The sequence below is a fragment of the Atractosteus spatula genome, chromosome 7 (assembly GCF_055471065.1).
Source record: "Atractosteus spatula isolate fAtrSpa1 chromosome 7, fAtrSpa1.hap1, whole genome shotgun sequence".
Lineage (NCBI taxonomy): Eukaryota > Metazoa > Chordata > Actinopteri > Semionotiformes > Lepisosteidae > Atractosteus > Atractosteus spatula.
This window is the reverse complement of record NC_142712.1, coordinates 34801043-34815211: the sequence shown is the minus strand read 5'-3', so window position 1 is coordinate 34815211 and position 14169 is coordinate 34801043. Positions and strand designations below refer to the sequence as shown.

The following is a 14169-nucleotide window of genomic DNA, read 5'->3' as shown; positions in this document are numbered from 1 at the left end:
GGTTGGTGCTAGGCTGAGAATGCACAATTCCAGCCGGTGGCACGTTTTCATTCCTTTCAGGAGTCATGGATACCAAGTCAAAAAGATTAGAAAAGAACCTTCTACCTTTTGATGCTCTGGAAGTGGAAATTCTCGTTGAGGCCAATGAGAGATGCTCTCTCAACTCCCCAAAGTGGGAAAAAAAGAAACCCTGCTCAATTGTGTCTCCGTTTTACCCCCAAAACACTCCAGAGCATTGACACACAGTTCAGTTTGGTTCAGCTCCCACCTTCTGGTATAAAATTGCAATAAAAAAGAGCAGAGCAAAAAAGGCCAACAACACAGAAGCCTTTTTCACAGAAGACAGGACATGACACAGGACGCTGGTCAAGCACAGTTTTTAAGCTCAGTTCTGCAGCGGTAAAGATTTTCATTGTTTCAATTCTGCCGTGTTGTGGACAGCTGAAGGTTTTCCAGAAGACAGCGAAGACCAAGAAGTCAGTAACACCGAGGCAGCAAAAAATACAAATACTGAAAATTTAATACATAGAGAGCACACCCGACAATTAAAAAATCCCAATGTAACGACTAGAGAAAGCATATCTCTTTTTGTCAACATGGGCGATGGATTGCACTAGACAATGCTAAAATGGGGGAAAACAGCCACTGCTTGGCCATACAATGGCTAATAATACAAAATATCTATTAACACTATTGACAAAGAATCTGGTGCTGAGGTATGGTTCAGGACATGTCTCTGCCTAAAACCTCAATTAATGCCTCATGCTTTTTTTAGCTTGATGTTCTGCTGTTTTGAAGGTCACCGAAATTCAGTGCAGTGTAGAAACAATGCAAAAAGATTGCCAGATTGCCAGAACACCTCTGTATTAGTCCATAACTACCATTAGTGTGGTCTTGCAGTTTGTTGGAAGTTGAGATGATCGTTTTGAAGCTTAAAATGATATGTACAGTACATAACTGTACCTGTGAAAAGCAGCACATCTTAATTACAGAAATGAAGGCTTTTACTGGGAACTTTAGACACTAGAATGTCTTCATAAGAACCTTTCCTCTAGCAGCACCTTGCTGAAGTGTGGCGAGCCTATGAGAGTCCTGTGTTGAGTCAAGTGTACAAGTAGTCCTCGCACGCACACACACACCCACAAAAATAAAAATAAAAATCCACAAACAACTCTGTGACCGACGCTCCTACCTTGTTTTGCTTTTTTTATCTTTTTTTTTCATTTCTCTAGAACAAAATAAAATAATACTTAAAAAAAGATTTTGGTAAATGATATATGTTTTTTTTCTATATCAAGGTAATATTCTGACGAAAAACGATATGAATCTAAACAAAGGGAAAAAAACAGAAAACACCAGCAACTATCCTGTTATCTTTTCTTTTCAAATCGTTCCCTTGTTCTTTTCTTTTGAAGTCATTAAAAAGACAGCTGGCCAAGGAAAGGTGCTTAGTGCACAGTGTCTTGTGACTTTCTTTGTGGAAACGCTATCATGTAGAACACACTGGATGTTTGAAATGGCTCAAACTGGTTCTTCTGACATCTCTCAAACACCAGCCCAAAAGGCCTCCTTATTTTGTCCTCTTTTCCCTGTTAAGGACAGTCTTTCAGGCACAATTAATTCTGTTTGCGTTTTTCCATTGTATTTCTTTCTTTCGTTTGTCCATTTTTATTGAATGTTACTGTGCAGCAGGTTCAGTTGGGACCCAAATTTTGAGCCAGGCTCTTTTACAGTGCTGACACCTTGACAATGTTCGAGCTGCTGGAGGTGTGCATGCTGGGGCTGGAGGGGTGGTTGTTGCCCTCACCCTCGGGGGTGGTTGCCGGGGGAGTTGGGATGCTGATGATCGCTGTGGTAACCTGGGAGCTCTTGCAGTTGAGCCGCACGGCCTCATCTGACTTCATGTTCAGGCTGGATCGGCTGAAACAGAAGTAGAACTCTTAAGTCTTTAGTCATTTATGCATGTTTCCCCTCAGGTCTGAAACACTACAGCTGAGAGCAGACACAGCTTCAGTAAATGATTGCTAAGACTAGGGTTGACATTAGCTTTTAAATTTAAACAGACCTTTGGTACAAGGTCAAATTCCTAGTTTTGCCCACTTCTGCTGTCCTGCTTGTTAGTATCTTGCCTACTGAGCACTTTTGTGCTTCTGTCTCACACCCCACACCCCTCCCTCTCTCCATCCCATGTTCACCTTTTCAACAGCTCCCTGGTTCATTCCTCACAAGGAGGGGGGGGGGGGGTTCTCAGCCTTGTCCTCTTTGGTAGCCTGCCAATCCCTCATCCAGGAAAATTGTACTAAATAAACATTTAATACATTCCATTGGCCGCTGCTCTTAGGAGGAACTGAAAATTTACAGTAAATTAAGCTTCAGTATTAGATTTCGTTTTCCCAGAGAATAATTAATCTAGGGAATAAATTCCCAAGTCATTGTTGTATCACTGATGCTATAGGTGCTGAAAAGAATCCTTTAGTAGTTAAGCAATTGAAGACCTCTGATGGAGTGAGTGGTGTGCTTGTGGTGTGCAGGTCCTTGGGGGGAGTTTGTCAATTATTACATAATTAGTGAAGGGTTGGCAAACATTCTGATACTATGGAATTTGGCTTGCTTAGGATATACAAAGGGTGGGTACAGAGTTGGCTGTTGTAGAGCAGGTTTTTTGATTGCAACTGAGAAGAGTTTTGGTGACCACAGGTACCTTACCCTGTAGTCTTCAGTTCCTGTGAGTTTTAATGCACTCAGGACTCACGTGCCACCTTATTTAGAGTGCAGCTGGTCACACAAACTTTTTCTGATGCTACAGCTGAGGTGTGGTGTCTTCATAGTAGTCATCTCACAGGTCCCCTGCCTCCCGAAGGAGACGAGAAAAGCATTTCTTCATGTCTTTTATGTTTCATTCATCAACTTAATGAGGCAAATAAAACAACATTCAACTTCAAACAATCCCCCTCATTAGGCTGATGAATGGAAAACAAAGAGCTGAAGAAAACCTTGAGCTTCTTTTTAAGGGTGTAGATGACTGCAATTACAGCCTGATTCCAAAGTAAAGGTCACCCTTGACAATGACCATTACGTTCCTCTAATGGGAGCTCCTCATTTTCAGGCACAGTAAGCATTCTCTTTCTGGCAAAAATCCAGATTTGATCAAAACCTTTACATTTAAGGTTTGGGACTGACTAAAAAGTGAGGTGGGCACGTTTCCATCAAATATAAGCCTGTGGATCCTGTCGTGAAACATCGGATCTAGAGGTGGATGAAACAACCCAGGCCCTCCCAGCCCTGGATGCTGGACTCCAGCTGTGGTTCTCTCACCTGGTGCTCAGGGGCGGCTGGTTACCACACTGGATGTGGATGGCGCTGAGCTCCTGCAGGCTGCGCAGCCGGGTGGCGGGCACGCTAGAGTTGGGCAGGTGGGTGGTCTTCTTGGCGCGGCGGGAGCAGCAGGAGGAGGTCAGGCCGTGGTGACTGGACAGGGAGGGGCTGCGGGATGGGTAGCTCTGCAGGGTGCTGTCCAGGCAGTTCTGCTCGTACACCTGCTCGTCCACAAACTCGTGGTTCTGCCCATGAAGGTGGAGCGGGACACAATCACTCTTTTGGTGCCCTGCTCTGCAGCTGCCTCATACTATTGCCATGCCTCATCGTGTTACACAGAGCAAAAAACCCAGTGGGGTCTCAGAGGTGAGCAGCTCCAAAACTGGAGCTTTTCCTCTCCCGTCTCTTTTCTGAAGGTCAAAGTCATGCAGTACCTATATGTTGGAAAAAATCTTGTTCTTGCCACCAGGCATACAAATAATTATTGGATCTATTCCTTGTGAAAAAGCCTGCCGTGATAAGTGTATTACTGTATCCGGTACTATAATTCCTCTGCCTGGAACAGTTAGAATGCACATTAGATAATATTAGAGAATCACAATAGGATATTCAAAATATAGAAACATATCCTTCAGTAAGTGCAATTCAGACTGCCTGCCATTCCGTAATGGTAAAAGGGAATCGGATTAGCCTCAGTGTATAGGCAGATTAATTTATTATACATTGTATCTGCCTACTTAATTTTATTTGGCAAAAGAGCTGCTTCTGATCTTCACTCAATATTGTTAATAAATGTTTAGGCACATTAAACGAGCATTAATTGCACTTGGGCAAGTTCTCCGTCATAGAAAATTAACACCTCATTACTTATTAACAAACATCAGTGGATTTTGGAGACTTTTGTAGTGGAGAACTTGAAAATGGGACAGTTTTACTGCCAGCGATGCAATGCAAATGATTTCATGCTTGGGTTTGAATGGATCTGCATTAATAATAGATTTCAGTGAAGCCTTAGCGAAGCTTTGCTATTATTAAAATTGCAATGGTTTCATGTTCAGATTTTTTTTCAGCTTTAATGGGAAAAAGAAAGGAGCATCGATGTATCTCAGATTGGATGGTTTACCAATGCTACAGAACTCAGCCTGATTACAATCATATGAGTAAAAATAAAGTCTGTTTTGTCTGTTGCCTTTGCACATAGGGCTTTGTCACTGTAGTATCATCTCTGTGTCAAAGCTGCTCATTCTAATATGGCAGAGCTCTGAGCATGACTACACCAATTTACATGTGTTTTATTTGTGATATCCTGCTTCTTGAGCTCAGAGCTATATTCACGTCCTGTTTTTTGTGAGAATATCAGTGATCACTGCTAGCTCAATGTTCTACAAACAGCTTCTGGAAAGATATTTTAGTACCGTTGATTGATGTTAGGAGATGCATCAGAAAAGAATGAAGACAGAATGTAGCAAAACTCCAAGCAGTCTTATGAAAAGTTTCTTTATCCAGGGCCACAGTGGGTGCTTACTAGACCCTCATCCATCCAATTTCTAACAGCTTTATCCAATTCAGACTCGTGGGGGAGCTGGAGCCTAACCCAACAATGGATGCAAGGGTGCAAGGTCAGATACACCCTGGACGGGATGCCAGTCCATCGAAGGGCAGACCCACAGACATGCACACTGCTCACACCAGGTCCAGTTTTTCCAGAAGCCAACTAGCCTATCAGTTGGTCATTGGACTGTAGGAGGGAGCCAGAGTATCTGGAGGAAAGCCATGTGAACATGGGAAGAGTATACAAACCCTGCACAGATGGGACCCAGGAATTGAACTTACTAAGAGGAAGCAGTTGCCCTGTGCTGCACCTAACATCTTCAAATCCTTATATTTCTCTGGGTGATAATGCTGTGTCTATCACAGGCTCTTATTTTAAAATGGTAGCAGCTGAATTAAATGTGCTAGAAGTTAAACTATATACTGTAGCAGTCCTGTTCTGTCATCATTATCATACAACTATATTTCTATGTCTTGCTTCCAGTTAAAAAACAGTTGTGGATACACTTAGAAAACAATCACTCAGAACTACATTCAGTCATCTTTGGCTTTTGAAATAATCAGATCTTTGATGTTCCAAATTCCCTGGAAACACTCAGGAGGAGCGTCCTGCTACCTGTGGTCATGCCAGCACCGTGCCAGGGATTGCCCACTGGAGTGGACCTCAGCACTGGAGTGTGGCATCTGTGTTGCTTGGACAGTCATTCAGCCAGCTGCCTGGGGGGCACATCAGGCTTCTTTAAAAGGCAGAGGAACTTCCCATAAGGACCACAGATGCTGCACACCTGTCTGTTGTAACCTTGTCAGTGTTTTCATTTTATATCATTATTTAAGGTTTGAACTCCTTCACTTGTTTTCTTTTTGTTCACTTTTTCAGGCAATATTATTTTTTGGTTTTACAACAGCCACCTCAAGGTGGTTGGCACAGTGGTCTGCATTGAATGTCTTCAAGAGCTGGGGCCCTGGGTTCAATTCCAGACCTGGGGTGCTATCTGTGTATGTACGCCCCTTGTTCATGTGGGTGTCCTTTGAGTGCTCTTTTTTTCACTCACAGTCCGAAGACGTACTGGTAGGATAATTGGCTTCTGGGAAAAGTGGCCCTGGTGTGAGCGTGGGTGTGTCTGTGTCAGTGTGTGCCCTATGATGGACTGGCATCCCATCCAGGCAGTACAATACCTTGTGCCTGTGGCTTGTCAAGATATACTGCCCCCCTTTGCGACCATGAATTGGGTGTAGTCATTAGAGAATGGATGAATGGTTAGTTTAAGGTATATCAAGAATAGATGAATAATTCAATATAATAATTAGGGCTACTGCTATACAAATATACAAATAGGTTGAGAGATGAAAGGATGAAGACATAGAAGGATAAAAAGATCTATAAATCCAGCTGGGCATGTGCTTGTTGTTGGGAGCAGTGTTGCAAAACAGTGTGTGGTGTAACAGTGCAGCTGGCAGCCTCACTCACAGTAGTCTTCTCCAGACAGTGCAGAAGGTGGTGGTGTTGGCTTTCTATGATGGAGGTGGATTTTCTCAGCTGCTGCTCCTCCTCTGTGGATCCCTGAAAAACACAGCGTGCCCACTATCATCTCATGTGCATATCTGTCTCCCAGACCACAACCCCCTGCTGAAGTCTTCCAGCCAAGAATGCAACAATCATTTAACAGCCCAAAGAGCTTACTAAAATGTAGACACGGGTACTAGGAGCCCTTAAATGGAAAAATAATGAGAAATCGTGCCTGTTCTGTGTGCAGGATCCTCTTGCTCTGTTTGAGTCTAATTCTATTTTGAAAGCAATGCACATCTATTTTCTGGTATGCATCTCTGGTGATTCAGGAAAGAGAACAGGAGGCACTTCTGTAGGCATAGAGCTGTGGGTGGATGGAGAAAAAGCAGTGTCCGAGCCATGCAGTGGAAAATGATTCAGTTGGAGAAAAAGCTGAGATTAAAGAAACAAAAACTAACTGAACAAGAGAGACTACAGGCTTGGCATTCTTTCTCCAGCCTGCAATTTTGAACAATCATAACATATTGTTTTACATTTCTAACACCAGACATTTGCTTTGATTTTCCATGGTTTCTCAGTTTATGTAACATACATTACCACACCTCTGTGTGCTCTTCCACTATTTCACTGTATATCTATCATGGTATATTGTAATAGATGCTCAAGAGGAGCTTTATGCTCTTAAATTCATGACAGAGAGGAATATTTTTTCTTTTAATTAACTGCAGAATTTAATTCAAAGCTGTCCACCTGGTGATCACTGACAGATCACCATAACTATCTCTTGCAGCATGCAGATTCAGATAAGAGCAATATTAATGTCAAAATAGCACACCCCTATGCAGTTACTTTGAAATCAGGGCCCTGTCATCTAGAACCAAATTCTCCACTGCAGGCTGAGGTTCTTCTAGTTCCCCGCTGTTTTCCTGATTGCCTCTGAAGCTCTGGGTGACAAAGCTGTGTTGATTTGACCCTAGGTCATTGAAGCAAGTGGCATTTAAATAATGTTGCTTGATAGCTCTCTCAGCTGTGGTCTCCCACACATGTATGCACATGGTACTGTGCTTCCTCTGCCATCTGGCAACAAAATACCTCCACAGTTACCCCAACTATAGATCTATTTTAAATGGCCAGGCATCTGATGCCTGATGTCTGAACCCCAGACAAAGTGGGGGTAGCTCAGAAATGAAGACAGCAGCAGCAAACAGTTCAGGTGTTCAAATTCTTCATTAAACTACAGTGAATGCCATATCAAATGACATTTACACACTTTTCTTTTAAAATTTCTGCAGCTTGTACAACTATTTTCTATTTACAGTAGCATCATTGTTTTGATGGTGACATAGAAAGAGTGAAAAGTGTTTGAGTCCATTTCTGCAGCAATACTGACACGGTCAGTAGAAAACCCTAAAAAGTGCAAGATATTATCCTTTCAGATGTACAAAGGCCTTTTCAATGCAAACCCAGAGTAAGCAGCTAGACCACTACAACTATGTTCACACCATGCGGAATTTGCATATATAAGAGAAATCCGTATCTGCATGTATCTACTGTATATACTGTATGTAAAACAAATGTGCCGTCCTTCGGATGAGACGTAAAACCAAGGTCTTGACTCTCTGTGGTCATTAAAAATCCCAGGGCTTTTCTTGAAAAGAGTAGGGGTGTAAGCCTGACGTCCTGGCCAATCACGGCCTCCTAATAATTCCCATCTCTGAATTGGCTTCATCACTCTGTTCTCCTCCCCACTTATAGCTGGTGTGTGGTGAGCGCTCATGTGGATGCTGCACATTGTTGGTGTTGGAGGGGAGTTCCCATTACCTGTAAAGCACTTTGAGTGGAGTGTCCAGAAAAATGCTATATAAGTGTAAGCATTTATTATTATTATTATATACAAAACTGTAAAGGTTCTCAACTCCATGTGTGTCTGTCCCAGGTAGTCTGGCAGAGTTCTCCCATATCCACAGACCATTTTTTGCTGTAGACTATAGAATATAAACATCACAGTGAAACACCAGGCAGGAAAAGAAAACTATGTCAGCAAGGGCATCGTTGCTATTACATTACATTCAGTGCTATTGAATTACAATGTGGGCACCCAGATGAAAACTGATAATTAATTGCTAATTAGAGTATTCAGTTCGAACACAGGGAGCAGGCCTTTGCAATTCCACTACAGTATGTTAATTGCTGGATAAATAAAAGTGAAAAAAACAATGAAACCTTTTCAAGTTCTCCTGCATGTAATAAATGCTTTCATTTTCAGTTTTTCCTAATTGCATTAAAGCTGGAGAATACAAAAGGTCCAGTCTGATTTCATTACTCTTTGGCTATATAATTCATTTTTAATGGAAGGTGGCTGAGTGAAATAAAATATTAAAATGCCATAGCTGCTCACTGAGAGCTCTGTCATCTATTTTACTTGGAGATATATGAGATGTGACCGCTTCTGTCTTCTTCAAACAAAGCTCTCAGATTTAAGTTTTTGAATGACTTTACAGTGTGAACTTTCTTTGTGCACCTCATGTTTAAATGTTCATTACTCTGCATGAGACAATATCACTAGCCAAAGGGCACTTCTTTGCCGTATTGTGTGTTTTGTATTCAGGGCCAGATGTAGTCGCACAGAAGACACAAATTTACACCACAGCAAGGATTTTTGCAGAGATGGATAGACAATTAACTTTGTATTGGGTTTCCACTTCAAATGTTTGTACATGCTCCATTTTGTGCTTTGAGCTTGTACTGTGGTTGCTCTTTGTGTTTTGTACTTGCAGTTATCTCTTAATAGTAATACTCATATCTCTTATAAGTATACTGCTTATTATAATATGGTCAAACTCTCTGTATTGCTTGATTGATTGTGCTTTAAAACATGGCAGAAGGATCCCTGCAGTTCTACTCAGGATCAACCAGGGCTAAGAGGAGTAGAAACACTTGCACTCTGTTCCTATTAAAGTCCACATTCACCTTGACCTTAATACAGTGCAACATAGACTGAAACTGGCCCTAGTACAGTGCAGTTTGAAGCTGGCCATAGCAGAGCACAGACTGAGCCTCTCCCTAGTACAACAAACAGTGAATCAGATTCTGGTTGAGCTCAGACATAGCACAGGATGGAAGTACAAAGGCAAGAGCAATAAAGACAGCTTTTCAAAAGAGAAATGGAATGCTTACCATGAGCTCCAGCGCTTCATTTAGGAGGCCATTTCTCTTGCTATGAAGGAATGCATTGGAGCTGCCTGTCTTAGCCACCCTTATCCTTGCCAACCTTGCTTTCTGTGAAGGAGAAAAAAATCAAGTAAGTTCTCATGATCATCTGGTAAGACTATGATTCTTCCTTGTGCTTCCTGCTTTCATTGCTATTAATTGAACTACGTGACCAGTTCCTTTCAGAAGTTCTTGGAAGACTTTTTTTAACTTGTAACTTGTTGCCAGAACAGGGGGTGAGGAAAGTGCTTTTCAGACTTTGGCATTGTGGTGAAACAGTTTAAGATACAGCTTGAAATCTGTGTTTTCTCATTCAGATAAATAAGAAAGAAACACAAGGGAGAATCAGAGAGCACGTAGATAACTGGGTGCTCATTGTGCAAACTACTCCGCTAGATGCTTTAATAAGATCAGAAGTCAGTCAAATCATTGAATTAAAAAAGTAGTTGTTACATCACATTAAATGTGCTTGACTGGGTTCAATTTTCAGTGTGGACAGGTTAGATTTCATTGCAATCTCAACCCCCACTTTCACCCTCCTTCCTCCTAGCTCCAATAATTAATTGTTAATCTCATAGGTCTACTCATTTTCTCTCCAGTGAAATTGTCTCTTCTTCAAAAATCCCATAAAATGTAGGGAAGAAGACCCCTTCAATCTCAGACAATTTTCAAAACTGAACCGGAATCCAAAATAATTCCACGTCAGTTTGTCACAAGGCTCGAAAATAATAAAAAATGAAAAAAAAAACAACATCAAATAGACCAGAGAGAATGCTGAATCATTGCTATGCTAAGATGTAGAAAATAAACAGTAGGCAGAGACTGAGATAAGCTGTCAGGATGTATTGAGATACAGTACCTGCTGAAACTATGCAGAAAGCCTTTTAACTTCAGCAAAACTATACCATCAATGAAATATATACAGAGAGAGCACTTTAAAATGCTTACAGTGGTTGTTTTTCTGGTCTTTTACTGCATAATTAGGAGCATTCACAGCTCTGCATACTCAGCCATACATTTACCAGAAAATCAATAATAAAAATGGTCCAGGTATCTCATACAGCTACAGCCTATTTCTTGGCAAGAGGCACATTTTGTCATATGGTCTGGAAATAGACAGATTCTCTAGTGCTATGGGAAAAGATCTGTGTGACACTAATAACAGTGCTGAAGCAGAGTATCTCCATTTTGGTCACAGAAAAGGGTGTGGCTGGGTGGCATTACTGCTGTTAATAGCACGATGGCCTGTAGTTGGCAGATGCCACACTCCCTTCCTGGGCACATGTGGACCCCTGCCTTTCTTGACATTGCCCAAACGGAGCTGTCTACTGCATCAGTTCTTAGCACTACAGAAGGAATCCCTAATACTAATCTCTGTCTCTGTGAGACAACTATAGAAAACATAAGAGCACTGTTGGTCCTGTCACCATCCAGTAGTTACTGAGCTGGTTGAAGGAGTGGGTTCTGGGGAAAGGTAAGAAAGATGTCTATTCTTGGAGAGAGAAGATTTGAGATGAGAGTTGGTGGGGTCAGAACAATGTTAGGAGATGAAAGGATTTTGTTCCTAGGGAAGGGGGGTTGTTGGTTTTCTAATTGCAAGATAAAAAATAAAAGGTGTTCACAATAAAAGTGGTCCAGGAAACCCAGGAGGCGACAAAAGTATACAGATATAGTTTATTCTGACCACTCCTGGGCACTACATCATACACATCACAAATCTTGTAAACCTGCACAAAGTGTTTTTTCCCAATGGTTAAACAGTAAAATCAGAAGTGAAGTGTATAAAGGAAAGTGATGGGTCAATTGCAGAGGATGGAATGGGAATTGCAAAGATATTGAATGAAAATGTTATTTAAGCTTTCACTAGAGAGGCCACAGGTAGCGTATCGTCGTCAGGATCCCCCTTAGGGAAAGAATCGGCTGGGCTTTGAATGAGTTTGTCATTAACAGAGAACAACAGGGACTGGTCAAGAAAAAGACTGATTCACAGCACGGTTACTGTCTGATGCTCTGACAGACATTTTCTGTGTCACCTTGTTTTCCATTAGATAAGGACACAAGAAAGCTATTCAGCAAGACTGCACTTATTTTCTAGTTTGACCCATCAGCAATCAGAAGAGAAACTGAAAACCTGTACCTGTACTTCAGTAATTCAGGGAAACCCCTCTGTGATCTCATGGTTGGTTGGTTTAGTTTTCCTCTGGGCAGGTAAGATAAAAGGCTTAAAGGGTCACAGGAAGGGCTGCATGTTTCGGCAGCTGCTCTAGGGAGAGCCTGGTTATGTATTAAAGACTCAGATGTTCTCTGCTTCCACATTAACTGACAAACTGGTTCAATGTGAAGACTTCATTAAGAATGGCATTGGCCGTAACATGCAAAACCTTATTTGAAAGGCATATGGCGGTTTTCTGTTCTGTGCCAGGAAAATGAAAACATACTTTTTTTCCCTTTGTTGGATTTCTTGACTGAGCTGAAGTGTTGCAAAAGCAAACATTAAAACCTGCTTGTTTATACAGAAGAATAAATGACAAAACCCTGTTGGTTTTTCAGACTGTAGGAGCTCACTAAGTGAAAACAATAAAGATAAGATTTTGCTGCGTGATCAGGAATCCAACTACTGTAGCATTCCTCCCTCGTGGCATGACTCACCTTCTCCTGCAGAGAGCCCTGTACTCACAGCAAAAGCCTACAGCTTTCTTTTGGGTTGTTTTTCCAATGTTCAATAAACTTGTTTTTTTCTAATTTGGAATCACCAGTTATCTTTACTTTTATACGTCCTCGCCATTTTTGGAATCAGCAACTATCAATCACTTTGACTTCCAGCTGCAGCCCGAGAAAGCAGCACCTCTTAAGGATGCAGACTGCGTGAGCATCCTCCAAAACATATATGATTGGGTTACCTACTGCACACGTGAAAGAAAGTAGCAAGAACATCACAAGCACTCGCACCGGTCTTACTGGCAATACTACAGTCCTGCAAGGTTCCCAGCCTGCCACAAGGTATGGTGTCAAATGGCAAACTGCTAATAGGCTGCCAGACTTTGAAACCCAGTAATTATAGCCCAATAAGTCTAACATTTATTATAGGTAAGATAATGGATACAACAAGTAAAACTATACTATAGGACCACCTACTGTATATGGAAATAAGGTGTAATAAGAGAATAGTCAACATGGATTAAGAAAAGGAACAAGTAATAGGTTTATTCCACGCTGAAAAGAGAAGTTTCGGCCATGGAGTCTTCTTCAGGTATGAAGAAGACAGGGCAGTAAGCAAAGGTAATGTAGCATAGGAGAACAAAAGCTGGGAGAGAGGAGGAGCGGGAGGTGGTAGGAGGGGACAGACAGAGTAGCCAATCAGGTAAGTGTGAAGTCAGGATAGGTGAAGAGAGGTGTGAAATGAAACCTACAATGAATAGAGAGAATTCTGAAGAAAATTAGTTGTCTTTGAGAGAAGGGGGAAGGTGAGAACCTAGCTGCAGGATAATTTTAGTTTCGGTAGTCTTTCTGATGTAGGAGTTAGGAAAAAACATTTTTGAGAACACAGACGGAGAGATTAGTGTGATCATGGCCGTCAGAGGTGAAATGAGAAACAAAAGGCTTGGAGAAATCTTTAATCTTCACAGTCCAAACATGTTCTCTGAAGCGGTCTCCAAGTGTCTCCCTCCTGTTTCCCCAATGTAGATGGCTGGGCATTTGCTGCAAGAAATACAGTAAATAAGGTTGCTGGAGGTACAAGATGTCATCTGAGTGACCCGGAATTGTCCTGAGGGGCCTTGAATGAGTGTGGATTAAGAAAGGGCAGATATAGTTTAATTACTAGTTAGCATTCTTTGGTAAACAGTAATTGTAATGGACACACACAATGTATAGTGCATATGGATTTTCAGCAGGATTTTGATTAAATTCTTCTGAAAGATTACAAGTGTTAGGAATTTGGTAAATTTGTGTGTTTGGATTGAGAATCTGTGAAATGCACAAACTAGGGTGATGTACTGTAATTAGTGGATTTAATTAGGGATCTGTACGAGCACCACTGCACTTCTTATTTTATATCAGTGATCTCAATTCTGATAAATCTGGTAAGTTAGTCAAGTTTTCAGTTGATTTGTTGTCTTTCAACACAAAGGTGGAAGAAATCCTTGGATCAATGAGTTTCTAATTGTAAAATGAGCTACATGGGCAGAATCTACATAACATAAAGTGGTTCAAGTAGGTAGCTGCGTCAGCATGCGTAGGCTACAAAGGAACAAGTAAAGGTTTATACCATGCTGAAAAGACGAGAAAGGAAACAACATTTCTGCTGTGGAGCCTCCCCTCCCCTCACACCCGAAGAAGGCTCCTATGACTGATGGGGTTCCATACGGGCTCGTGCCCTCCACTACCCGTTTCATCCCACAACACCTGGGGCATGAACCCAAGTCTCCAGCATAACACAACAGGGAAGCAACCGCATGAGCTAAAGGAGACTTTCCTCAGCCCAGGCAGCTGAGGTCCCTGCTATGCGCGGGGACGGTGATGACATCACCATATCCGAACTAGCTCTGCTACAGTTCCACAGCCGAAACGTTGTGTTTCCCTTCTTC

At 41.7% G+C, this 14169-nt stretch overlaps 1 protein-coding gene across 1 annotated transcript in view; it reads right to left on the bottom strand.

The window, feature by feature from the left end:
• Positions 1-1644: 1644 nt before the first annotated feature.
• kcnd3 (potassium voltage-gated channel, Shal-related subfamily, member 3) overlaps positions 1645-14169 on the bottom strand; it is a 146931-nt gene continuing 134406 nt past the window's right edge. The window contains exons 4-7 of the mRNA XM_088920486.1: positions 9551-9652; positions 6335-6427; positions 3316-3560; positions 1645-1920 (exon numbers count right to left, since the gene is read on the bottom strand). Coding sequence (XP_088776612.1) covers positions 1728-1920; positions 3316-3560; positions 6335-6427; positions 9551-9652 — 633 coding nt within the window. The 3' untranslated portion in view covers positions 1645-1727. The remainder of the gene's footprint in view (positions 1921-3315; positions 3561-6334; positions 6428-9550; positions 9653-14169) is intronic.